At 43.0% G+C, this 27218-nt stretch overlaps 1 protein-coding gene across 2 annotated transcripts in view; it reads right to left on the bottom strand.

Moving 5' to 3' along the window:
- Positions 1–6067, bottom strand: part of SRGAP3 (SLIT-ROBO Rho GTPase activating protein 3) — a 255426-nt gene extending 249359 nt beyond the window's left edge. For both annotated transcript variants that reach the window (XM_056852682.1, XM_056852674.1), the window contains exon 1: positions 6001–6067. In XM_056852682.1, the coding sequence (XP_056708660.1) occupies positions 6001–6067 (67 nt within the window). The remainder of the gene's footprint in view (positions 1–6000) is intronic.
- Between the last annotated feature and the right edge of the window lie 21151 nt (positions 6068–27218).

Genomic DNA, 27218 nt, shown 5'->3' on the forward strand with positions numbered 1-27218 from the left:
TTACAGTTCTCCTATTCAGGTCTTCCTGTATTTTGAACTTGATTGTTCACTCTCCGGAATGATCAACTACACTGTAATTTGGGTGAGGAGTTTTGTAAAACAAGCATTCCTCTTCCAAACTATTTCTTTGGAAATGTCCCTCCTTCTCCCCAATTTTGTTGGCCTTAATTTTAAAAAGCAACCTTATGAAGAATTACAAACAAGCAATTAACCATTTTATGCTTATAGACCTTGAATCACAAAGCAGAAAGAACCAATCACCTCTCCTCAGTTTGGCCCTTGATGCATTAACCTGTAGCCTTAAACAACATCCAGTAAAGAGAGTATGTGTACAGTCCTTTAAGCCCCAGGAAGGGAAGGAAGGGTATACTGTAACTGCACATGCTCAATGAATTTTGGTCCACATGTCACTCTTTGTTTCCCTTCTAACATGACAGTGGAAAGAAGCTTTTTCTTGAGATAACTGCTGTTGAAAATCAAGAGATTTATCCTCAAAGCCCTGAACAGCTTGACTCAAGTTGCAAAACAGAGCAAAGGTGTTTGTTTAAAAAAAAAAAAAACACTTTTCTTCTGTGCTTTGCCATACTCAGTCATATAATTTGTTTGGTCTAACAAGGTTCAGTTGGAAGCCTATAATATACAAATAATTTTTCTTGCTGTAAAGACAGGCAAGCTCACGTCAAATGGGAACATCTTGGACCAGAGTGGAAAGGAAAAGATGGTTGCTACAGTGAAATTTTACTGCAAGTTCTGTTTACCAATCATCTCACTTCAAATTACTGTAATTTCAACTACACAAAGTGTTATAACAGAATTCGGAGTTTCTATATAGACATACAATACACGATAATATGACACCGTTCAGTGAAAAAAACAATTTGCCTCTAAGCAATCTTGGAGGATAGCCCATGAACAACAGAGATGGTACAACACAGAAAAAATAATTACAAAATCCACAACTAGCCAGATCAAACAAGATGCCCCGTGCCAGAGATAACTACCACACTGATTTGAGGAAACAAACTGCTTAGATATAACTTTCATCACAGGGTGCCAATCCTAGAACTGCTGCTGATTTATCATTAGCTATAGTCTGCCTCTCACTGAGACTAAAGGTGTATTAAAGAATAACGCAATAAAAATGCAAAGAAGCAATCCAAGAGTGAAACAGTACATCTAACACACACACCACACCTAGCCTTTTGGACAACATTAAAAAAACAACTAATTTTTTTCCAAACAACCCTCTATGGCCGAGACAGAGTTAAAGTGAACAAGAGCCTTGGGTGCAATGAACTGACAGCTGTGGGGTATCCCATTGTATTGAGGGAAAGAAAGGCGGCTCCACGTGAATGGATACCAAACAGAGACAAAGGTTTTGGAGCAGCCCATAGCAGTACTCATTGAGGGAAAAAAACAGCTTCTATTCTGTGAGCCCCATCTCAACCCCTTTGATGCCAAGTATTCAGAACAGTCTAGAAGTTACACCTGCCACCAAATCAGCATAAAATTTCTCACCCTACCCATTAGTCCAGTTTACAAGGCACATCATAGCTCTGACATTATTTTATTTTGCTTTTATGTCTTGTAAGCCACCTTTAATGTCTCTGAGAAGCAGACAGTATTAAAATTTTAAAACAAATTCATGATGTGAGAGCATAGAACTACACAATAAATTGAAATGAATGATAGGGTTAGGATGATCCAAGATGGCAGCCCTTGCAGATGTTCTGACGATAGCGCCAGAAGGATGACAAATTCACTGTATGCTACAGATGCTATCTTTGAAACTGACCTGTATGTAGTAATTGTGCCCAGGTTTAGGAAATCTCAATACACTGAACAGGAACCTTGTGCAAGCTCAAAAACTAACTAGTTTGAAGATTCTGGCTTGTTTTTGCTACAACAGACTAACATGGAAACTCCTTTGGAAGTGTAAACACTAATCAGCAAGATTTTATCGGTGGCTTTCTTATTTTAGTTAAAATAGCCTGTTCACTATGTAAGTAAAACTCTGTCACAGTCAGAAATGACCTGATTTTTGGAGCTGGCCTCTGTAATATCACCACCCTAAATAAAGGTGCCTCGGTGGTGAGGGCTACTGGTCTGGGGCCTAGTTGTTAGCCTATAGGGTCTTTAAAGGGTCAAGAGAGAGCCAGCACTCAAAGTGATACTGATACCCAGGAAACTGCCATATCTAGACTGGCTCTTGAGCAATCAGTCAGGACTCATACTCAAAAGAACAGGAAATAGTGACTGATTCTCACGGTTGTTTTAAAAACAAAATCTAAAGGTAACTGCACACTGTCATTTAAGAACAGAGCCAGGAATGTCACTGGTATAGCCACAGGGTTGTGATGGGACACTCAGACTCTTCTGTGAAGGTGGCTTTCACATCCGCCTGACTTCCCCAAGGGCAGTAGCATCTGGATGACTCCCACAACTGTAAGCAATCATGATGCAATTACTTACCCTTTGCACTCAATTTCCCCTTCCTGCACAAGAAGTAGCTATTTACATCTTTGTAACAATTAAGAGAAGATGGAGTCTGCCATTTTGGCTAAGGTTGCTTCCTAGACAACTATTTACATCACAAGTGGCAGAAGAAGTAATATTCTTCCATGTATACAGCCACATTTGCCCTGTTGAAGATGATTTTTCTGGAGTCATAATTATAACTTTGGTTGCCTGTCTTCCTCAAAAAGACTTAAAATGGAACACAACAATGAAGAAGAAGAGTTGGTTTTTATATGCTGACTTTCTCTCTATATGTCGACTTTCTCTTTGTAAGACTCAAACCGGCTTACAATCACCTTCCCTTCACCTCCCCAAAACAGTCACCCTGTGAGGTAGGTGGGGCTGAGAGGGTGTGACTAGCCCAAAGTCACCCAGCTGGCTTCGTGTGGAGGAGTGGGGAAAGAAATCTAGTTCACCAGATTAGCCTCCGCCACTCATGTGGAGGAGTGGGGAAATCAAACCCGGATCTCCAGATCCACCACTCTAAACCATCGACAACAGCACCCCAACTTACAAAAGCACAGGGGCTTTGCTAACTTCTTCCAGTAAGCTATTCTGCCATGTATGGACTATTATGGGCAGAGACCATTTTTACCTGTCTGCAGGAGGGAAATCTTCAGACGATCCTGTTGAGATTAATGGAGCTGATATAGAAAGGCATAATAAGAGGAGCTCCATATCTATGTGACTCCCAGGCCATGAAGGTATTATGAGTAATAACCTTGAAAAGAACCTGGAAATTAATTGGCAACTAATGAATTGCATAATTAGTGTAATATGCTCATTGTACCTTATTCCAGAACTGTGATATTTTAACATAAACTGAAGTTTCTGAACAGTCTTCAAGAACAATCTCATTCAGACTGTAGTCTAGTCTTGATCTATGATGGCATAGATCCACATGGGTCAAAGTAGGAAGCCTATCTCTATGCCAGAAGGTTGCATTTTTCACAGCTCAATTCACTTGACCCAACCCAGCTGCCGGAGAATCAAGTAAAATCTCCCAGACTCATAACTATCATTATACAGTTCTTGCTGGGTATTTCAAAATACTAATTCACAACAAAGACACTACTAGGGAAAAATGTTAATCCCCCAGCTAGCCAGAACTAAACTAGTAGTATTGCTGCATACACAACCATTTTAAAAAAGAAGATGACACTATCTTCCCCCAACTTAAAAACAGATCATCGATGGAGTGGGTAGGCATTTTATTTCTAGCATGAGATGTCAAAATTTCATATGTTATAACCAGACAGGAAACATTGGCACAGAGCTGTTGTGACAGTTGCCTTGCAGTTCAGATCAAAGGTCAGTCTCCCTCCTCATACCACCCTTCTTAGTGTGGCACATGCCCCTCTGATCCAAAAAGCAGCATAATATATATAAAGCATCTTGGACAAAATGGGGTGAAATTAACCTTAAAACTGACTCAACCAGACTTAGGTCTGCAGCTCAGAGGGTTCTCTGGTTTTACTCAGTGGTGCATTTAATACTGTATTTGGTTTGTAAGCCTGTTCTGCTAATAGAATCAAATCAGCTATGCATCTCCTCCCAATATTAAATTTACTTGCATTTTAAAAAGAGAACATAGTAGTAACAGAGGCAGAGTCTGCATTGCCACTTAGACAACACACAACAAATCTCTTAAGGGAACCACTGCAATCTATTCCACTGCTGTCTATGAAGAAACCACTGAATAAAGCACAACATTATGGCAACAGCAGCAGATTAAAAAGTTTCCTGTAGAAACTACTACAGGATATCCAAGAACAATTACAAGGGATATTATGGGATTTTTTTACTTAAAAAATATTCAGTCAAAGCTTGCCTCTACTGAAGTTAGAAGCAAAGTTTCCACTGACATCAAGAGATCCAAGATTTCATCCTGTCTTATTTTGGCAGACAGTGTGGAACTGCGTCCCTAGAGTGCCTCACACACATATTACACAGCCCTTTGTAATGCCAACTCTTTCATCACAACACATTGCTCACAAGGCCCCGTGTAATGGTGTTCTCTCCACACAAGCAGGCCACTTGGTTTAAACTGCACACCTGTCACTTATGAGAGCCACAAGCCCAAAAATGCAAAAGCTGCAAGTCTTTATCCATTCACTAGGAAGGGGAAAGCGATTTACGTAAGATCTTACAAACACACCGAACCTTTCATTGCATATTTACAAAGAAAGCTGAGCTACTTGGATATGGAGTGTGCATATGGTTTCGCAAGGCTGAGTCCCATACAAAAACTGAAAATGCATGCGACCGAGAACTATAACCATGGAAGTCTATGAACTGGGCTGGTTCATGCAGATGGTTCTCAGCGATAATTTACTACAAACACCTCCAGCCCAGGAGCTCTTTTTCTATAGCCCACAAAGGTTGGCAGGGCTCAGAGTAGCGCATAAAAAGCTGACCAGCCAACTGCTCTTTCAGCACCAGCCCAACAAATAATCCATGGATTAGAAAAGCCTAAGTAGACACTGACACCTCTTCTCAGTTGCCCAGCAAACAGTACAAGGTGTTGTGTTAATCACCGGCATACATCTTTTGGGGTTTGGATTCTCAATGAAAGAGTTCTTATTAAAAAAAAAAAACACTTGCGAAAATCAAGAGTGCCACTATTAGTGTGTGGGTTCTACGGCATGCCAACAGTGGTGCTGCACAAGAAAACATAAGATGGCATTTACAACAGCTTCTCTCGGTTAAGGCAGAGTTTTCACCTAAGGGTGTGTCATATGTACTGGAGTGGAAGAAGGGCAAAGCATCAAGCCTCCCCACCACCACACACACATTTTTATATGTACACAGACACACACACACATGCAAGAGGAAGTCCTTATATCTGGATAATTTATGTCAGAAATCACTTCCTTCGCCCTCATTGGAAAGCTTTATCAGCTCCTCCAGCTGTGTGGCCCAGGAGAAAAGGGGCCCCAGCTAAATAAACTGTAAAGAGGCCAACGCGTTCACGTTTGCCATTCAACGCTAGATGCCATTTAAATGTGGAGAAACGGGCACCGGCTCAAGAAACGCTCCCCACATATGGAAGACATGAATCCACGCCTACACGGCTCCACGGACGCGAAATGCAAATCCAGCCCCATAGGCATCTATTATGTACAGATGGCTGCCCCCGCCTACATGGAAATGGGGCTGTAGCTTTTAATCAAAGGGAGGCCCCATTGATCAAGGAGGAGACGAAGCGAGGCTCTCGCCCAAACCGAGAGCGTGCGAGTGCGTTTTTTTGGGGGGGGGGGGAAGCCCCCATTCACACGACTGCAATGCAGCTTGCACTACTCCGCCGTGATTTCCCTACACCGCTCTTATGTAGCGGAGCGGCTCGAGAAAATCCCAGTGTTTGCACGATAAAAATTAACGATGCATGAGAAGGTTTATAACGGGGGAGGGAAAGGGGGGGGAGGCACCGGCTCCAAGTATACCAACAACAACAACAAAAAACCAGGTAAAGCGTCCACTCACCTTTCACTTGAGTTTCATACTCGGCGATGATTTCTTTGTCCTTCTTGAACTTCGTTTGAGATGACATCTTTGGAAAGAGAGACCGAGCTGCCCCAGCGAGCCTTTATTATTATTATTTTTATTCCTCCTTGCAGAATTGGGGGGGGGGGAGAGAAGAGGAAAGTCTTCCCTCCCTCGGCTCAGTCTGCTCTAGCCGCCTCGCAGGGACTCCGTTTCGCAGCTCGCCGGTTGCACGAGCTCGCCGGTTGAACGAGCTCGCCGCAAAGGTCAAGCCGGGGCTCCCTCCTCGGGCTCGCCCCCCCTCATCGGCCTCTGCCCGGCGAGGCGCAGCCACCGACAAGGACCTGACCGAGATGTCGCTCTGGGCAGAGAAGCCGGGTGAATGAAGGGAGAGCAGGGAGGGAGGGGGGGAGCGGGCGGGCGGGCAAGGAGGGTGTGTCACCTGCACCCAAGTCGTCTTCCTCCCCCCCCCAAATAAAAACAACCCACCCCGAACGTCGTCAGAAATAAAGAGAGAAGAGGGCTGGGAGCAGCCTAGCAAAACGACCCCAGTGCCCCCCCTCCTTCCTCAGCGGGTGGGCAAGCCCATGGCAAGCGGCGGCGGCTTGGGAAGCTCCCTCTGGCCGGAGTCCAAAAGAAGGTCAGGTTGCAAAAAGGGCTTTCATTTCGCACCCTCTTTCTCTTTCATTTCCCCCCCCTTTTTTCCCCCAAATCAGCGGGAGGTTCCAAACGGGAAGGGGGGGGGAGAGAAGCGGCGGGAAGTTTATTCGGACCGCCGGAGAGGCATCGAGGCTCGGTTGTGAGGGGAGGAGAAGGAGGGGGGGGAGAAGGAGCCCGCGCGCGCGCCGAGCCGCTTTTAGACCGCAGGCTTGAATTAAGTTGGGCCCCACGTCACGCGCAGAGGCGGCGGCGGCGGGGCCCCGCCCCCTTGCGTTGGGCAACAACCGGCGCGCCTCGTGGCCTGCAGGACGCTGTAGCGCGCCGCGAGAGGCAGAAACCATCCGCCCCGCAAAAAAAAAAAAAAAACACCACAAAAAAGGGGGGGGGGTTGCAAGAGGACGCCGGAGCCTCGGGCTGCCTTGAAGCGCTCTGCGGCGCGCGAGGAGGGCCACGCCCATTGCTCCCCGGCGTGGGGGGGACCGTTAACGCTCGAGCCCTGGCTGTCCAAATCGAATTTCAAAACTCGGAGAAGTGGAGAGAGACCTGGGAGCCGTAGCCCGTGACTCAGTGCCGGCTTTACGTCTAGGCTAAACAAGCTGGAGCTTAGGGCCCCACTCTCTTGGGGGGGGGGGGGCAAATTTTTTTAAAGAAAATAATAGTTATTTCACTATTAATATACTTCTTCTTAATTGTGTTTCATTTCAACAATTACTTTGATAAAATGCATATTTTGTTATGTGCAAATGGCTTTAGATACCTATTAAGTCCCTAAATTAAAGGTAAAGGTCCCCTGTGCAAGCATCGGGTCATTCCTGACCCATGGGGTGATGTCACATCCTGACGTTTCCAAGGCAGACTTTGTTTAAGGCCGTGTTGGCGAACCTATGGCACGTGTGCCGGACTTGGCACGCCAAGCCCTGTCTGTGGGCACGCGCAGCCGTCGCGTCTGCCTTCCCTGGACTCCCACCGCCCAGCTGGGCGGCAGGGGCTTTGAACTGCTTTTCAAAGCACCCCCCCTTCCCTGGACTCCCTGCCACTCCAAAGCGCCCCCCTTCCCTGGACTCCCCGCTGCCCAGCTGGGAGTAATCTGCCGCCCCCCCCTTCCCTGGACTCCCCACCTCCCAGCTGGGAGGAAACCTCAGTATTCAGGTTAAATTGCCGTGTTGCCACTTTGCGATAAATAAGTGGGTTTTGGGTTGCAGTTTGGGCACTCGGTCTCTAAAAGGTTCGCCATCACTGGTTTAAGGGGTGGTTTGCCAGTGCCTTCCCCAGTCATGTTCCCTTTACCCCCAACAAGCTGGGTACTCATTTTACCAACCTTGGAAAGATGGAAGGCTGAGTCAACCTTGAGCCAGCTACCTGAAACCGACTTCCGTCAGGATCTAACTCAGGTCGCGAGCAGAGCTTTTGACTGCAGTACTGCAACTTAACACTATAGCATATATTCAACGCAAAAAACAGCGACAATTTGTTGTTGACAAAGGACAGCTGGACATATAAAGGGCCCCATTACCTTCAATAGCTTAGGGCCTCATCAAACCTAAATCCGGCTTCGGTCAATGTAGATTTTTCTCTTGTTGTTTCGGACTCATAATTGACGTCTTGGGTTGTTAGCACTGGTCAGCGTCGCCAAGTAAGCTTCCTGAAGACTTTGAGAGGCTTTTTTTATTACTGTTTTGCCCTTTTAAATCAGATTCTGTATGTGTGTTGCATTGGAAAGGGGGCATTTGCAATTGCAAATGATGGTCGTTTCTTCTTGGACCTTCTGCTCAGGGCAATTATGCGTGGGCCATGCAGAGTTTTGAGAATTCGGACGAGAAAAATGTGCATCTAGAGAGCAGCAAATCCAAGGCAAAACCTCCCATGTGCAAATGGTCATCGGGGCCTTTTGTTTTGAATTGTGGCCCTTCGCAACGACGCTGTGAGGGTGATTGCTTCTATGGCCATTTTACATTTTGAGGTTTTCAACTAAGAGATAAGTGAACAATTGAAGGGATTTCATCCCAAACTCAAGTGCAGTCCACCACCACCTGGATTATAGCGGCTGTTAGAAATTAATCCTGTGTGTAACATTTGTGCAGCGAACCGAAAAAGGGTGTGGCAAATTTAAGTATGAAGGTATATGTCTGGCTTTTAGCCATGATGCTAGGGTTGCCAGGTCCGTCCACGGGAGGGTTTGCCAATTGCCAAAGTGGCCATTTTTTCCAGGTGAATTGATCTCTATAGGCTAGAGATCAGTTGTAATAGCAGGACATCTCCAGCTCGTACCTGGAGGTTGGCAGCCCTACATTATACCGAAATAGGACCTCTGTGTTCAGTTCACCCAGTCAGGTGCCAAGGAACAGTCAGCAGGGGAAGGCTATTGTTTGCAGGCCCTGCTTGTGGGCTTCCTGGTGGCATCTAACTAGCCACTGATAAGGTGCTAGTCTAGATGAGCCATGCATGAAGCTGCCTTACACCAGGTCTGACAACTGGTTCACTAGCCCAGTATGGCCTACGCTGACTGGCAGCAGCTTCCAGTTTTCAAGCACCTTTTTAAACTGGGGAATCCAGGGATTGAGACTGCACCAGCACCGAGGAGATGCTTCATCACTGAGCTATTTCTTCTCCCCCTTCTTTCATATCCAGGACGGGATGTCTCTTCTAAGATGGGCCTTGCTGTGACATTTATTTTATTTATTAACAAAAATTATATCCCACCTTTCCGCTTTTACCACCAAGGCGGCTAATAGTTCAAAAATTCCATGTTAAAACTGTGTTATAAAACGCACAAGCATATATTGTTAAAACAACTTTTAAAAGAGTTTACTAACAGTGTTAAAATGCATACAAAACATAAAAACATTGGTTAGGAAGGAGAGATCATTAGGGAATGCCAAACAAAATAAAAACGTCTTCACCTCCTGTCAGGAGATGACAACATGCCATGACCGAGAAAGCCCTCTTCCAGGGTTGGTACCTGCCTAATCTCAGAAGGCATCCAAAACAAACAACGAAAGGATTGTTCTGTTTCCCTTCAGAGTTCTTATATTAATTCTTGCAATTTTATGCAGATGCAACTGACCAATTATTGATCAAAATTGTTACCATGAATTGACTAAGATTTCTGCAGTTACACGGCCCAGTGTAACTTTGAACATCAGTTCTCTGAACCAGGTTCCTTATGCTGCCCAGTTGGCTGTAACATACATTTGATGCTCTGTGCAGGATACAAAGGCTGAGCAAATGAAGTGGATTGTCCTAATAATGCTAGAAAGTCAATGCCAGCAGGCAGAATACACCTTGGAAATTAATGGGGCACCCAACAAAAGAGGTGCGAAGATCCACCCGTGCCAAAGGGACAGAAAGGTCAAGGAGTGGTTCATGAGAGAGAGAGAGAGATGTCTCTGAGACCAATTTCCAGTTGGATTTGATACCACAGGGAAATTAGGTCCCTGAGCTGACTTGGCATAAGGCAGCATCAAAACAATTAAAAGCTGTTTCACTCACCGTCACCCCTCCAACATCTTCAAGTCTTTGTGTTGATTATGCATGCTGTTTCTGACCGTCAGAGGTTGCCTCGCTTTCCCCCTGCATTTCCCTGCGTTTTCAAATTCAAGATGAAACAGGTCCCTGAAAATGTGGGGAAACGCAGGGGGAGAGCAAGGCGGTCTGACAGTCGGAAACAGCATGCATAATCAACACAAAGACCTAAAGTCATTGGAGAGGGAAACAGCCATGAATAAAAGACCTAAGACTTTTGTTACGTTCCTCAGTGAAGAGTCAGTTTATCACAGAAATAATATTTTCTAAATATTTTCTTAATATTTGCTGAGAAACAAGACTCGCTATGTTCAGCAAGACTGACTCCCGAGTTGACGTGCGCCGGTCTGAAGTAGTAGTTAGTTCTTCCAGCCATCTTAGGGTCAATACTTTCTGTACCATTACTTTTAAAATGTATTTATGTTTTGCAAGTACTTGAGATAAAAGTTATAAAAACACTTTGCATTTAAAAGTACAATAGAAATTATAAGTAACAATTAAAGAGCCATTAAGATAACATCTAAGTGCACAGTGAAGCGCTTGTGATCCTTTTGATTTCAAATAACTTGTAAACTCCCAATTTGCGAGGGGGAGGTGCCCAGTATATGAAATGTATTCAAGAAGAGCAGCTGTGCATACATGCATTTCTAAGGCGTCCATTGCTATCATGCCTACTGTATTTGCATTTGTGGCCGTTTTGATTTACGATGTCATAACCCTCCCTCACACTTGCAATGTATGCTGAATATTTAACTGCTACTCATAGCAAGAAACTTGTTTTTCTTTATGGACACCAAGCCAAGTATGGAAGACCACAACCCTGATCTATAGCAACCAAATATCTGCAAGTGAGAGAGATTTTGTTGCAGTGCAGATTGAAATGTGTTGTGGGGCTTTGTATCTTCTAGTATCCTAAAATGTAAACACTGTGAGGAATCACTTTATGGCAACTATTAGCTGGTAGTAAACCCCCTTTGTGAGATATTACATTTTATTGGATGATTGAATACTTCATATGGAAATCCATGGAGTTGATCTCTGGCATCACCAGCTGTAGAACGTGTAGACAGATGGTGACAGATCCAGCTCCAGAGCCTTGGATAGCTGGATTCCAGAACGATTCTCAGTTCAGACTGACTGGATCTCAGATCTAACTTAGTACTAATGAAGCAGTTCTTTGTGTATGCTTATTAGCATAATGTGTTGTAGGTGGCAACAACCCCATAATGCCTCACAACATATGCTGTCAACTTTTGTTTATGAGGAAGCTTAACTCATGGGAGGGACATTGATGCTTGTAAAGTTTCTTGTAAAGTTTTTCAGATTAACCCAAGTCCAATGATTGCACAGGGGTAGACATGTTAGTCTGTTCAAGCAAACTAAAACAAAAGTGGAGTGGCACCTTAAAGACTAACAACATTTACTTCAGTATGAGCTTTTTCTTGAGTTACAACTCACATTGAAATAAATATTGTTACGGTAGTCTTTAGGGTGCCACTGGACTTTTGCACTATTCAACAGACTAGAAAAAGATTGACCCTTTATCACATTGAGATGGTCTGGACTGAAGTGGTACAGCTTTTTTTAAAACTGGTCCACCAAAACAAGATAGTAACGGCCAAGTTGTTGTAGTTTATTTAGACCCAGGTTCAAATCCATACTCCACCATGAAACTGGCGGGGTGATCATGAAGAAAACACTCTCAGCCTGGCCACCTTCACATACTTGTTGTGAGGATGAAGAAGAAAACTGGCTACACCACCCTGGGATGCATGGGGAAAAACGGCAGGATAAAAATATGATAGACAGATGGCGAGACCCAAGCGCCGTGGTCTCTAACTGTTCAGCATGCCTTCATTCACTGCAATTGACTTGGTTATCTCCTTCTCTTAATTCAGCAGTGTAATTCTTTCCATAATACTTGTCTTTTGATCTGTATGGGTTGGATCCAGACTAAATTTCCCACTAACAGAAGGCACTTCTGGGAGTAGACCAGATTTTACCTACCTCTCCCTTTCCTGTTGCAGTCCACTGATCTCCTTGAAATGCTGCTCCTGGGGGAGAGGGAACCCTCTTCTGGAGGGGCAAGCTGGGGGTCTGCAGCAGAAAGGGGGAAATGGTGGAAATTAACCTCTTCTTGCATTAGCAGAAAATTTAGTCAGGATCCCATTCATCTGCAATATAATAAGGGAATAAAAAGCAGTAATGACATTGCAAAATGCTGTAACTTAATAAAAAGGAAGGAAGTTGCTTCAGTGATAAGTCAACTAGTTTGCAAATCCATAGCCAAATTTGGGCAAATTTAGAAAGCATCCAGTTTGATCTTAAGGATGAGGCTATCATAACAGATCAGCTTTGCCAGAAAATACTTCATAGCATCTCCAGATTAAGGATCTCAGGTACAAGGAATTAAGAAAGCCTCTGCCAGAGTCACTAAAGAGAACATGCCCATTCAAGTGGACAATGCTAAAGGGCAGAGAAGTTTTTTTTTACTCTATATAAGGCAGCTTCTTCTAACTGCTCCACTTATACAAAACTATGTTGTTTAACAAGTAATTTATAGGTCAGGGCCTGCTGGAGGCTTCGTATTCCCATTGAAACACTAGCTAGTTAAGCAAATAGCAGCAGAGGAAGGTAGTGTTTTGAGTTCACCTGCATTAAAACACTTTCTTTTCCATTGTTTCTAGTAGGAATCACCTGAAGACGTTGGATATTACAAGACGGTCCCAGCTGTTTTTAGCCTTTCTAAAACCATCCTAAATTCTGGTTCATAGGAAATGTGTGATTGCATCCACACAATGAGATTTCTTCATTGAATACTCATTGGCACTGTAAAAGCAGAGGCATTTGTTTAGCAGTGGATCATCCTTGTGGAATTTTCTGCAACCACCATTTCCCTTGAATTTCCCCCCACCATACACTGGAAAGCTTTTTAATAAAAATCAGTAATTACTATAGCACTGTAGCACTCCTATTTCCCAGTGTATAATTTAGCGCTGGAGAAGAGGAATTAATACCTTTCATCCTCCCTATTTAATGGCAATGTATTGCCACAGGGGAAGGGGGGTAGTTTTGCTCATGCTCAGCACATTAATTTGCACATTATTTTGCCACTAACGTGATTATAAAATTAAGAGCGATTCTCTTTAGGCAATGTTGTTTTTGAGGTTGGGACCAGTCATGTGAGTTAACAGTACTTGCCATATATTGTTCCTAAAAGTGGTTTGTTTGTTTTTTACTCTTTACTTCAGATGTCACTCCCTTCTAGAAACCCCATTCCCTAGGTTCCAGTTAATGTGAAAAGAAGACAGCTCGGCCAAAGACTCAAGGTTTCATAATGGGAGAAGGTATACGAGTTAAACAGAAAAAGCAGTTGAAATGGGAGAAGGAAACATCTCATCTCAGGAGGGGATGGGCTCTCTCTTTAGCCAGAAATTATTCTTCTACTAGTATGCAAAAGGTGGTATTTTTTAATCTCCATCCAACTTTGGGATTCATTCACATTCTGTGTCTTGATTTCATTTCCCATTTCATTCCACCCTTAAGATAAATCTATATCACAAAAGCAAATGTGTGTATTTAAATCCCAACTGGCTGCTTCTTGTAGTGTACAGATGCTTTAAAGGGGTCATTTTCTGTTAAGAAAGGGATAGAATCATAGAGTTGAAAGGGGCCATACAGGCCATCTAGTCCAATCCCCTGCTTAACGCAGGATCAGCCTACAGCATCCCTGACAAGTGCTTGACTGCCAGTGAGGGGGAGCTCACCACCTCCCTAGTAGCTGATTCCACTGTCAAACAACTCTTACTGTAAAAAAAATAATCCTAATATCCAGCCGGTACCTTTCTGTCTGCAATTTAAACCCATTATTGTGAGTCCTATTCGCTGCTGCCAACAGGAACAGCTCCCTGCCCTATCCCCACTGGCCACTTTTCCCCTACAGGGTTCCACGCACAAGAGTTTAGAGGATACCTAAACAATCCAGAAATACTGCTTAAAACAGTATTTTGACAGAAAGAAAGGGGAAGGAACTGGCAAAAAAAGGCTACATACAAGCAAGTACAATTGCATGCATTTAGCCTTAGTTTCAGTTACAAAGGCTTAGTCTTTGTTGCCAAGCAGATGACCGCCAGTAGAAGGATTTGTTACTAAATAATACCATTGGTTTTATAAGACAGGCCTCATATGTAATTTTTTAGACCTGGACCCTTCTTCTTCTTAAAGGGTAATATTGTATGACCACATAGAAAACACATTGCAAAACCACGTAGCCTAATCTGCTTCCCTGGCAAGCAAATGTTTATCCAGATGTAAAAGGTCTTGCATTGAAAAGTGATACTCAAGTTTTAACAATCTGTTCAAGGAAATGGAGTTCCATACTCTGGGACTGGGTAAGGGGAACACCCTCATATCTGTATATGTAGTTGGATTTATCAAGAGGCCATTCCTTGAAGACACTGTGGGAGGATGTAAAGCCTTAAAACCTTAATTGGCCCAAACAAGTGACTTGAACTGTACATATAAGCACTATTTGAAGCCAATGTAGGCCATGAAACACAAATGTAACTGGGATTTTGTCAATCAGAATGTGCCAAGAGATGGGCTGCCACACTTTACAGGAGTTGTAACTTCTAAAAAGACTTCAAGCAAGGGTACACATTGATTTGATAACTAGAGTTGCCAATCTCCAGGTACTAGCTGGAGATCTCCTGCTATTACAACCAATCTCCAGCGGATAGAGATCAGTTCACCTGGAGAAAATGGCTGCTTTGGCAATTGGACTCTAGGGCATTGAAGTCCCTCTCCTCCCCAAATCCCACCCTCCTCAGGCTCAACCCCAAAAACCTCCCACCGGTGGTTAAGAGGGACCTGGCAATCCTATTGATAACATTAGGTAGGATGACTTATGGTTGCTGGCTGTTGGCTTTCTAAGCACTGGGAATTGGAGTAACATATTCCTAGCTGTCACCTTAGCCTGAGGCGAAAGGCCACAAAGAAAGATGCAGGTGCATTCCAAGCCAGCAAGCCTGGTTCTTAACTCCATCAATACCAGTATTGGCATTTCTGCCAGGTCACAAGGCCAGCTGTGTCACTCTTAACTGGGTTTGGTTTCAGTTGCTTTGCTTGCAGATTCAGCTACTCAGGTGTTTGAGTTCCCTGGACATGTTGTACAAGCCTGCAAAGAAGGAACACAAATATGTAAAGACAGAAGTAATTTGTCTACAGCCTTGGTGGGATAAACAAGCATTCAGAGAACTTTGGCTGCATATTGGGAAACTCTGCCACTTAGCCTCTTTGTAGCAAGCGTCGATGTATCATCAAACATATTGCCGCAGGTCCATGAGGCATTCAATAATGCTTTATGTAAGATATCAATACCTGGTAGAATTGCTGTAGTAAGACAGCTGAACTAAGTAACAAGCACTTAGCAAAAGCTCTTTCTTCTATCCAAGATCTCATGGAAGCTCCCGATTAATCAGCTTCTGATTGACTCACATATTCTAACCTATATGTTGGAAGCAGGGCAGGGAAAAGAGGCCCTGCCCTAGGGAACGAAGGATCTGCTGTAGTCCAACATAGGGAAACAATCAATATAATTTGTCAGTGAAGTGGGAAAAGCCAGGAAAATCATGTGTTCGTTTTCCACAGATAGTTCTTTTATTGTTATTTTTTGGAGGAATCTAATGATACTGTAATATTTTGTTTTGTTTGTTTATAACCTGCTTTTTCTCCCTAATTGGGACCCAAAACTGCTTGTCACATCGTTCTCTCTTCTCCACTCTATCATCACAACAACCTCCTTGCGAAGTAGGTTGGAGTGAGAGATTATGACAGACCCATGGGAGATTGGGGATTCAAACCCAGTTGTCCCAGGTCCTGGTCTGACGCTCTAACCACTATCTTCTTGCTTAGAGGATATCCCTGAACTATAGGTTGCACGCAAGTAAAGTAAAGGTCAATCCAGATATATGGTCTGTTGGATCCATTTAGGGCATTTCTCTCCTCCACGCAGAAAATAAGTGTGCAGGATTGCAACTATCAGCTGCTATTCATAGATTACGTAGCCCTGACTTAATGATTTTAAATGTTCATTCTAAACTTTGGTTCATTTTGAAGCATACGATCCTCGCTTTCAGTCATTGGGAAAGCTCCAGCATAGTGGGTAAAGGGAGAATTGGTGGGTTGAATGTACTTCATAAACCCAGGAAAATAGCTTTTTTCTAACTTGACATAACTTGCTAGGTAGATACATGGGTCTCTATGTTTATGATTGCAAATGTTCGATAATCTTATTCTGAAAGGTTAAATGTGAAACACCTACAATCAGTGTCTTAATGTCATATTTAGCACCAAACCTAGAGTATTTGGCAAACATGATGAAACTGTGTGTGTGTTGCTGTGTGTGTGCCGTCAAGTCACGGTTGATGTAGGCGACCTGCAGGGTTTTCAAGGCAAGAGACTTCGGAGGTTTTTTGCCATTGCTTGCCTCCGCGTCATGACCCTGGTATTCCTTGGAGGTTGCCCATCCAAGTACTAACCATGGCTGATCCTGCTTAGCTTCTGAGATCCAGGTCAGGGCATGATGAAACCAGGGTCCTGTTTGTTTGTCTCTAGTGTTCCAATCTTTACTGCTATTGTACATTTTCATGCTTATCTCTACAACAGAGGCTACAGCTCAAATATTTTTAAAACATTCTGACCTCATTGTTCTAAGATTGGTCCATCGGTGATTGCCCTGACTACATAGTGCATATAGTTAGCACAACATATGTTACTAAACCATTTTGGCGTGCTTATTACCGACCTGCTTAATTCTTCCATTATTTTTCCACTGGCAGCTATAATAGCAATCCTAAAATCAAAGATTTTGAATTCCACTGTATTCCCATATGTATACTGGGCATACATTTACTATGTTGATATAGTGACAACCTGTGGCTTCAGAGGCAAGCAAAGAAGGCACATTGTATGAAAAGACAGTCCATCTGGACTAAAGCAAACCATAAGCATAAGGAGCTGACTTCAAAGGAATGGCTGTTCTAATGGAAAGGCTCACTAGAATATCAAGCACAGATTCTGTTCCAGGTCCTACTGCCAGAGGACACCTTCACTGGATCTGAAGGTCTTTCATAGGGGTCTTTCATAGGTCTATCACAAAGCCTTAGTCAGTTTGGGTGCTTCCTAAAATTCAGAAACAAATGTACTTATTGACAAAATTATCTTACATCAACTAGAATAGAAGTCCATTCAAAAGGATCTGTTGTCTCTGAACTTGAAGGCATTTTGTTCTGAGATTATAGAACATCCAGAAAGCCTAAAGGCAGTTGCATTTCATTTTTAAATTAACTGAGGTGCAAAGACCAGCATCTGATTCTCCAGATGACAAACAAGCTGTACTGTGGCCCTGATTTTGATTTCCTTTGGCAGATGTGTTGGGACACGTTATATTTTTCCCCTAGTGTGGAGTATCATATCCAAGGACCATTCATTTCTTCAAAGGTTTTGTGATTATTTTATCAGGAAAACAAAAGCAATACAAAAGCTATGAAATTGCTGTTATATAATAGCAGGATTGGCTGCTATTCAGACATTGCTAAAAATAAAGCAGCAGCAGCAAGCATCTGGAGAACTTGTTACTCTATGAATCAGAGAATCTTGGCTAAATATATTAGTATCTGAACCAGAAAAAGAAAAAAAGGGAAAGAAAGGCACACTTTGCCTCACTCACCACGCAGATGATTTTCAAATAGGCTGTGGGGGGGTGGAGAGCATTTAGCTGTAAAAATAAATACTTTTTAGCTTTGAGGTATAAGGATGCCGTCAGTAACTATAGCAACGTAGTCACTCCAGGAAGGCAAATACAGATTACTTCCAGGGCAGTAGCCTTGCTTATGCTCAAGAAGCAGAGGTAATGTTAGCTTCAAGCTAGTCCTAAATGAAGGCAAATTCCTGCGGCACTGGCTGACTTGTGCTCATTGGATAGGACTTCAGACTGTAAGTATTTTACGATATGCAGAGCATGCACATTTCACCCATCGAGGAGGACGCAAATGTTGCTTTTGCGTATAACCACATGTGCCGGAAGCACACTAGCTTTTTTTTTTAATTAATTTTTTTAAATTAATTTAATTTCAATACAAATAGAAACAGATATAGAAAATAGAAAAATACAGAAAAATAGGAAACAATACAAAAAAAGTCTGGGTAGACATACAAAAATGTGATAAGATTACTACATACATACAATTATTTTTCTATCCTACTTGAAAACAATATTGTGCCAAGTTTCTACCTCCTTAATATATGGTCCTCTTAGGTTTTTTTACTTGCTAGCTTATCCTCTATGTTGTAAATTTTTTTACAATAACACTAACTTATTTTTGAATTAAAATCTAGTGCTTTCTTCTCTAGAATAAGATTATATCCAGCCATACTCAATTTTGTTTAAACAGCATTAAAAACACACACATATGAATAAAAAAGCTTCCAGTTATTTTGAAACTCTTCACTGGGTTATTTATTCGCTTGGTTTGTTAGTCTTGCCATCACTGCTTATTCTGCTAAGTTTAACACTAACTTGTTTTTGAATTAATGCCTAATGCTTTCTTCTCTAGAGTAAGATTATATCCAACCATACTCAATTTTGTTTGTACAGCATTTCATGAACCATATGAATAATAAAGCTTCCAATTGTTTTGGAACTCTTCACACCCGAGCTTTTCATGTGTATGCTGGGAAGGTATGATAAGAGGCATTTTGAACAGCTGTAGCATGAAGGCTTTTGGTAAATCCGTTAAGATTTCCATGCAAATATTCGCTGCTTCGATATTGTACCCAGCTTTAAAGCTAAATGAACCCTGATCTGTCTTACTTTACCTCCCATAAATATTTTGACACCCTGTACAAATGTGACCATGTGTCATAGGGACTTGCGGTGAGTGAAATCTATATTGAGATTTGCTAGCATGTCAGGCTGGATTGCTCTGCCTAGTTATTGTATGCTTGATGGGATGGCAGCTGAATGTGTGAACTGGGTCTAGTGTAAAGCATTGTATCTGAAGCAATCTGAAAGTTCCCTTTGTGATATTAGATCTACGGTGGCCCATTCAGGCATATAAGTAATCACTGGATATTTTCAGCCATCAAGACTGGAACTTGCATGTGTGAATATGTAGACCATACAAGTTTGTGCCAGTTATTCAAATCTGAGTACAGGAAAGGAAAGCTCACCATTTCCCCTGTTCCAATCAGTCTGACTAAAAAAAATTAAAAAGGAACTAGCTCGTTATCCTCCACGCCCCACGCCCCCGTTGCTCACTTACTCATGGCTCTTCTTGCTTTGAAAAAAACCCACAGGCTCTGCAATCACCTCACAGCAACCTCCAAACAAGGAACCATTTAATAAAATAATACTCTCTTTTGCAGAACACTTCTGTGATGAAAAAAGCTTTCCTGCTGAAAGGCATCTGCTTAAAAGGCTACCCCCTTTGGATAAGACACTGCTGTTTTGACTGTTCTCACATCGTGTTTGCAGTTTGTTTTACGCTTTCCAGCTCCTCAATCATGCCACCTTTGAATTCCTCTCCATTCTGAAATCATCCCTCCCTGTCCTTCTGAGAGTTTTCTAATATTCAGAAGTCAGAAATTATTGATATAATTGTGCAAAGCATTTACTATCTGAAAACTGGCCAATTCACATATCCTAAGAAACCTCTGTCATTGCCAGATTGTCAAAACAGGGAAAGTCTGGTACTTGGGGGTCCTGAACCACACTAGATGTTACATCAGCAGATCCCAGTGTGGTGCCCATGAGCATCATGGTACCCACCAACACCTTTCCTTTTCCCAGGTATCTTTCCCAACAAGACTTCTGATTGGCAGATAAAGATCTGATTAGCTGTGCAGATTAAGATAGCATTGTTTCACAGGAACTTGCCACCACTCTCTAACTCCTCTTTCCCAGTATATAATTTTATATTACCCCTCTTCTTCCCTGTACTTGTGCTTCCTATGTGTGGCTCTGCCTCCTGTGTTAGCCATTTTGTGGTGACACCCACCACTAGAGTTGCCAGGTCCCTCTTTGCCACCAGTGGGAGGTTTTTGGGGCAAAGCCTGAGGAGAGCGGGGTTTGGGAGGGGAGGCACTTCAATGCCATAGAGTCCAATGGCCAAAGCGGCCATTTTCTCTAGGTGAACTGATCTCTTATCGGCTGGAGATCAGTTGTAATGGCAGGAGATCTCCAGCTAGTACCTGGTTGGCAAGCCTACCTCTAAAGAAGGTAACCACATAAATGGAACATATTTGTTATCAGGTAGGTTCTTCTGTTGGAATTTGAGCAGATTCCTATTTTTACACTTGTTTCCCCCATCCACACCTTCACCATGAGTCACCAGTCTCTGAGGCATTGATGCCAATCCCTTCTAAAGCATTCATTGCAGCGATTCTCTTCACAGGACTGATTCCCCTGCCCTGCCCCCAGTGTAGTGTAAGGCAGAAATTGACCCTCTTCGCAGCTCACGTGGCCAATAGCTGCAAACCTCTCTTTTCTGTCAGCTCCATATTCAGCATTGTAGCTATTCTGCATCAGTATAAAATAGATCAACATGTATGCAAGGCCAAAACACATATTTCAAAAACCATATACAGCTCAAATAACATTCCATCAATTAATTGTTCCACAAGAGAAATCAGTAGTTGTATAACTATAGCTTACATAATGGAACAAAAACAGAAGACAATCACCCATGTATTTATACATACCCACCCTAATAATTTAATACATCAACACATCAATCCATCCAAAGATTCGAGTTCTATTTTACCTTTGGAAACAGAAAAAATGCCAATCACTTTTGAGGACTCATTATATCTGTGTTTCTTTCTCTGTAACACAAAATATATGTTAATTTCAGTCTGATTTTTCCCCATTGCTTAATTATTAGTGTCTCTTCCCCCCCCTAACTGTGTAATTAACATCCTTGCAGCTGCTACTAAATTAAATGGGGGAGGGATAAATGATTGGAAAACCTCTCCCCCAAACCCAACCACTCACTTTCTAATACTATAAATTCTTATGTGCCTGACAACAAATGCCCTACTTCCCTCAGTATTCTGTGCCTTCTCAAACATTCTTAGTCGTCATCAGGCTGACCTTTTAGGGTTGCCTTCATTTGAATTTACAAAGTAAGCATTTTCTGCATACCTAGTTCAAACTGAGTTTTTTTTTAAAGCAGCCTAACACCATCCCTGCTAGATCCATGGACTGTTTTTTTTGTAGAAACAGTGCACTGCTGCACTGAATGTATCCTAAGTGGAACGTGGTGACTATCTTGTATCTTTAACTGCAGTCAAAAATGATATGAATCAAGTTTTCTTGATGTTTGGGGACTGATGAAGAATTGTATTGAAGAAATTTGAAATGGCCGTATCCCCGTGTCATCTTTGGAAAACAATATTTCTTCTGCTGAATTATCTTGAAAATACATACATCAGTGACTATTGGACTTTACTATTATATAGTATCTTGTTAGACCCATTGTTTTGCATTGTTGTTGCTTACTATGTGTAACTTTTCCTATAGAATCTTTTTGCATTTTGTAACTACATTGTTGTGTCGCTCCTGTGCTCATTTCCTAACTATATGGTATCAGTACAGTGGTGTCTCTTTTTTCTACTAACCTCCAGGTAGTAGCTGGAGATCTCCTGCTATTACAACTGATCTCCAGCCGATACAGGTCAGTTCACCTGGAGAAAATGGCCACTTCGGCCATGGGACTCTATGGCATTGAAGTGCCTCCCCTCCCCAAGCCCCGCCATCCTCAGGCTCCACCCCAAAAACCTCCCGCTGCTGGTGAAGAGGGACCTGGTAACCCTATTTCAGCATGGTGTAGTGGTTAAGAACAGAGGTTTAGAGCAATGGACTCTGATCTGGAGAACCGGGTTTGATTCCCCACTCCTCCACATGAGCAGCAGACGCTAATCTGGTGAACTGGATTTGCTTCCCCACTCTTACACATGATGCCAGCTGGGTGACCTTGGGCTAGTCACAGCTCTCTCAGCCCCACCTGCCTCACAGGGTGTCTGTTGTGGGGAGTGGGAGGGAAGGTGATTGTAAGCCGGTTTGATTCTTCCTTGAATGGCAGAGAAGGTCAGCATATAAAAACCAACTCTTCCTCTTCATACTATAAGAAAGCTATGGGAGCTTTTTTCAAAAAAGTTGAAACAGAGGTTCTCTGGCTTCCGACTGTTATCAGATTTCATATAGAATGTTGTCCATGCAGGATTGCAAAAGATTAATAAGCCTGATTATAGATAATGAGGTATGCAGTTTGTTGTAGATGGGGTTGCAACTACTCCGGAAGGATAAGAGTCACAGTATGTGGATAGTATGGCTTAAAACGCAAACACTGAGGTTACCAGAAGTGCATTTTTCTAGCTAAGGGAGTAAAATCCAGGCTTGACTACTGTAATACACTCTATAGAGTACTGCCTTTGAAAATAGGTGGGAGACTTCAACTGGTGCCAAATTAGAGTTGCCAACCTCTAGGTACTAGCTGGAGATCTGCTATTTCAATTGATCTCCAGCTGATAGAGATCAGTTCACCTGGAGAAAATGGCCACTTAAGCAATTGGACTCTAGGGCATTGAAGTCCCTCCCCAAACCCCGCCCTCCTCAGGCTCAGCCCCCAGAACCTCCTGCCGGTGGCAAAGAGGAACCTGGCAACACTATGCCAAACACAGCTGCAAGGGTGCCAACTAGGAATTCACTTTGGGGAGCTCATTTCCCCTTTGTTAAAACAATTGCACTAGAAACTAGTTTGTTTCCAAGACCAGTTCAAAGGCTTTTGTACCTATTGGGTTGGCTCCAAAGTACCACAAGCTCTGTTCCACTCATGGAATGGAACTGAACTTTGTCCCTCCCCGTGCCCCAAACCCATGCCAAGGTCTACAGTAGAATAAGCAAATATCATCCCCTCTTCTATGAGTGGAAGTGTATTGCCTTTTGTAGAAAACCACCTTTGCTTCCTATAAATTATTGTTTACTTGTTAAATCTATTTTTATAATCTGCTCTAGGTACAATTGCAACAGAAAGATGGGGATGGACCTTCCTTAACTAAATTAACACTAATTCCAGAATTGAGGATTATTTCTAGACTAAAAGGTACAAATAGGAATTTACCCCCCCCCCCAAAAATCATTCAAAACCTACATCCAAATTTTCCTCAGTGTTGATTTCTTGTTCTCAAGGCTTCCTGCTGATTCCTTCAGGAGATATGTTGAGCTTCATGTGCAAGCTGAAAAACTGTTTATTAGGAGTGCAGGCATGTCATGTCTGTTCATTTCATTGCTATCAGATCTTGGGAAGAACAGAAGCTGTCAGCGGCTAAGGTCAACCTTCGGTATCTTGCCTGGTTCTATGGAAGGGAGATGTTCAGCTGCCTTTAACGCTGCTCCCTTTGACAGATAGGCCATTGTACTGCCTGACAGGTGCATATTTTATCTTACTAGACCAATAACATTGCTACAAGTTCTGCATTTTGAACTATTAAATTTGCCATAACCTCAGACCAGTTATAAGGCTGGGGACACAGCGTTTGGTTTAAACCCCTAAACAGCACAGTTTAATATTAGCATCCTGTTACAAATCTGGGGGCTCTTCATCTTAATCTCAAGTGGGCAACATAGTTTACCAGTTTAGATGGCACCAGTGGTTTCAGAAAAGTTCAGGTATGTTAAGAACTAATAACCAAACTATAATGTGTGTGTATGTTCATGTAGCAGAGCCATTTTCTTAGACAGAACACTTACTGATCTGACCAAATGTTTATAGTTATGTGTCTCTAGTGGCTTAAGATCTATAATGGGTCTCTTACAAGATACCATCTGTTTTATGAGACCTAATCTATTTCATGCTTTCACAATGTAAGAAGAACATAGAAAGAGTGCTGTTGGGTTGGGCCAGAGGTCCATCTAGGCCTGTCTTCTGTTAACATAAGTGGCCAGCCAGATGTGCCTGGTAAACCCACCAGCAGGGCGCAAAGGCAATAGCTCTCGTTATCTGTGACTGTGATGTATGAGAAACCTATATTGTATCACAAAACAAAGTAATTTTAAGAAGCATGGTGCAACCATCACTCTGAGACAGCCTCTCTCACTGTGTGTGTTTTTTCCACTTGTATGTTTTTTTCCACTTGCACCATTGACAACTAAATATGTGAAGCACAGGCAGGCAAGCATCACATGTTGTGTAATGCTACATATTACCAAGAAGAGGTCAGAAAGAAGTTTAGTCTAGACAATACAGCCATCATTGAGAGCCAGCTTGGTGTAGTGGTTAAGAGCTGTGGTTTGGAGCGGTGTACTCTAATCTGGAGAACTGGGTTTGATTCCCCACTCCTCCACATGAAGCCAGCTGGGTAAAAAGTAGTCACAGCTCTCTCAGAGCTCTCTCAGCCCCACCTACCTCACAGGGTGTCTGTTGTGGTGTGGGGAAGGGAAGGTGATTGTAAGCCGGTTTGATTCTTCCTTAAGTGGTAGAGAAAGTTGGCATATAAAAACCAACCCTTCTTCTTTTTCATCATGGGGATATGTTATTTTGATACGACATGTTTATTAAATTATGACATATTTATTCAACTATAAGTGTTACCATGTGAATTTGCAGGTTGAACTGGTACTTGCTGCTTCAGGAACCCCCTCAATAATCTCATGATGATTTCATGTGATCTTTTTGGTTTTTGGCATTCTGAACATTTGCATTGGCTGTCCATAGAGTTCTGATTCTAAAACATCTGAAAGAAGGGAGACTGTCTAAGTGTCTATCATTATCCTTTCAAAGATCTGCCTTCTCCAACTTCCTTTTAGAAGCTTGCAATGAAAAGCCAAAAAGATCACATGTAGGGACCCCACTCCCGTCCTCATCCCCTGTCCCCCATTACCACATGATAGGGTAGTAGAGGAAAAATGGGCAGGCTGAAATGGCATCCTGTGGTGCTGCAGTGTCACTTTTAGCTGTGTAACTCTATGGTTTTTACCCTAGAGTTTTGGATGAATCCTAGAGCATCCCACAGTGCAATGACGTCACTTCTGGTTCCACAGCTGGAAGTGACATCACAGTGCCCTGGAAAGTTGTTTCCATAAATCCTGCTCTCCTCAGTCTCTCAGGCATTGCTGGCCCTCATCTGGCAACCCTAGGAATATGGAACCTCTGGAGCTATGTACGACACACAGTGCAGATGAACATGCACAATGATTAGCGCATGTGGCAAGAACTCATACCAAGTGCAAAAGTGGGGGGCTGAGCCAATACAGAATCGAAGCAGAGAAGAAAAAATGATGGTACAATAGGACAAAGATTTTCACTCAGAGATCCCTATGCCTTTCGCCCACAGTTGTGTCAGGATATCCAAAATAATATATTTTAAAAGTTTTATTTTTTTCATAAACATAAAAATACAGAAAAGCACTCACCCCAAACATCACATGAAACACCTGGAATTTGGTAAGCTGTATTGTGCAGACCAAGCCAGAGACATTGATTGATGGCCAGTTCTTATTTCTCATAACATCTTGGTCTGCCCCTAGTGATAGGGTGTTCTGGACACAATCCATCTGAAGTTAATCACCATTTAAGGCCAAGGGCACCGTGTATATTTTTCCCAACCTTTTCTTCCTCTTTACCAAAGCAGCCCCTGAAGCTGCAAGTTTCAGCAGGGGAATGGCAGTGTGGTCTGCTTAATCCTTTCACTTTTGACCTTTGAATCACTATTCCACCATGGGGGAAAGGATACAAGTGCACTTCTTTCCAAAAGTTGTAGGGCAAGTTTTGAGTGGGAAAATAGTTGGAAGGGAAGGGGTTAAGCATCTTCTCCTCCACTACCCCCTTCACTGTATTCTCCTTTGCAGAATCTTTCAGCTTTGGGAGCTGTTTTCAGATGTATGGGAGAAAAGGTATGTGCAGTTGTGTGCAGCTTGGACTTTGATGATCCTGTGCATACTTACCACAGCAGGGCCCTCAGTATGGTGCCTGTGGGTGCTACGATGTTTCAGGTAGCCCTGCCACTTTTTCACCAGGTTGTAAAAAGTAGAAAATAAAATTACTTTCAAGTTATAAGAAACTGGGAGATTCTACCCTTGAAATGTTAGATCTCCTTTTTACATTTTGCATGCAGTATGTATGATAGCAGCTAATTAGATGTGCTTGGATGTAATGCCATGTCCATCTGGGGAAGCCCTTATCGATGAGTGACACAAGTTTTATTGTGGTGCTTAGCACGGGCTGCTGACTCACCTGCAGCCCATTTGCGGGCTTGGGCAGGGAGACCGGGGCCAGCGGGTTGAGAGGAGACGAGCAGGCAGCTGCCAGTGAGCGGAGCTTCATTCGGGGGGGGGGGCGGCCCCTTCCCGGCCGTTGAGGGCTGCGTGGCCCAGCTGGTGTTTGGGAGCTCTAAAGTGCGGTGGCTAGTAATGGCGGGTCCACACCGCTCCGCTCGCCCGCTTCCTCCCACTCACTCCCCCTCCCTCCTTTGCAATTCAAACAAACCAATCAGGGCCTGGGAGGGGTGGAGCTGTCCTGTCGGCTCACAACTGACCTGAGGTTTTCATCCAGGTCCACCGGCTGTGGATAAATAGCCAGGTGATCCAGCTCAGTTCTCAGTTCTTATTCATTTTTGAGCAGGTCACTTGTAGCAAAATACATGAGCTGGATATATATTTGCTGCACCAACTGACCCCCATCAGTGGTCAAGAACTATGCTCAAGCTGGTGGCCTCTGGAGAATGCAGTTTGCCATGCCCAGTCAGAACAACAGAACTCTTTTTTTTTTTTTTCAGGACGCATTTGGTTCAGAGCAGTATCTTTCTTCCCATCTGCACTCAGTGATCATGCTGCAGGTGATCAATTGCCCATAAAGAGTCATTCAGGAATGATTAACATGGCATGGTTTGAAGTGCAAACACACTTTGCTTGCTCCAGTGCTAGATCTTCTTCTTCTTCTTCTTCTTCTTTTTTTTTTTTTGGTGTCTTGTTGCTACAG

The sequence above is a fragment of the Euleptes europaea genome, chromosome 1 (genome assembly GCF_029931775.1).
Source record: "Euleptes europaea isolate rEulEur1 chromosome 1, rEulEur1.hap1, whole genome shotgun sequence".
Classification (NCBI taxonomy): domain Eukaryota; kingdom Metazoa; phylum Chordata; class Lepidosauria; order Squamata; family Sphaerodactylidae; genus Euleptes; species Euleptes europaea.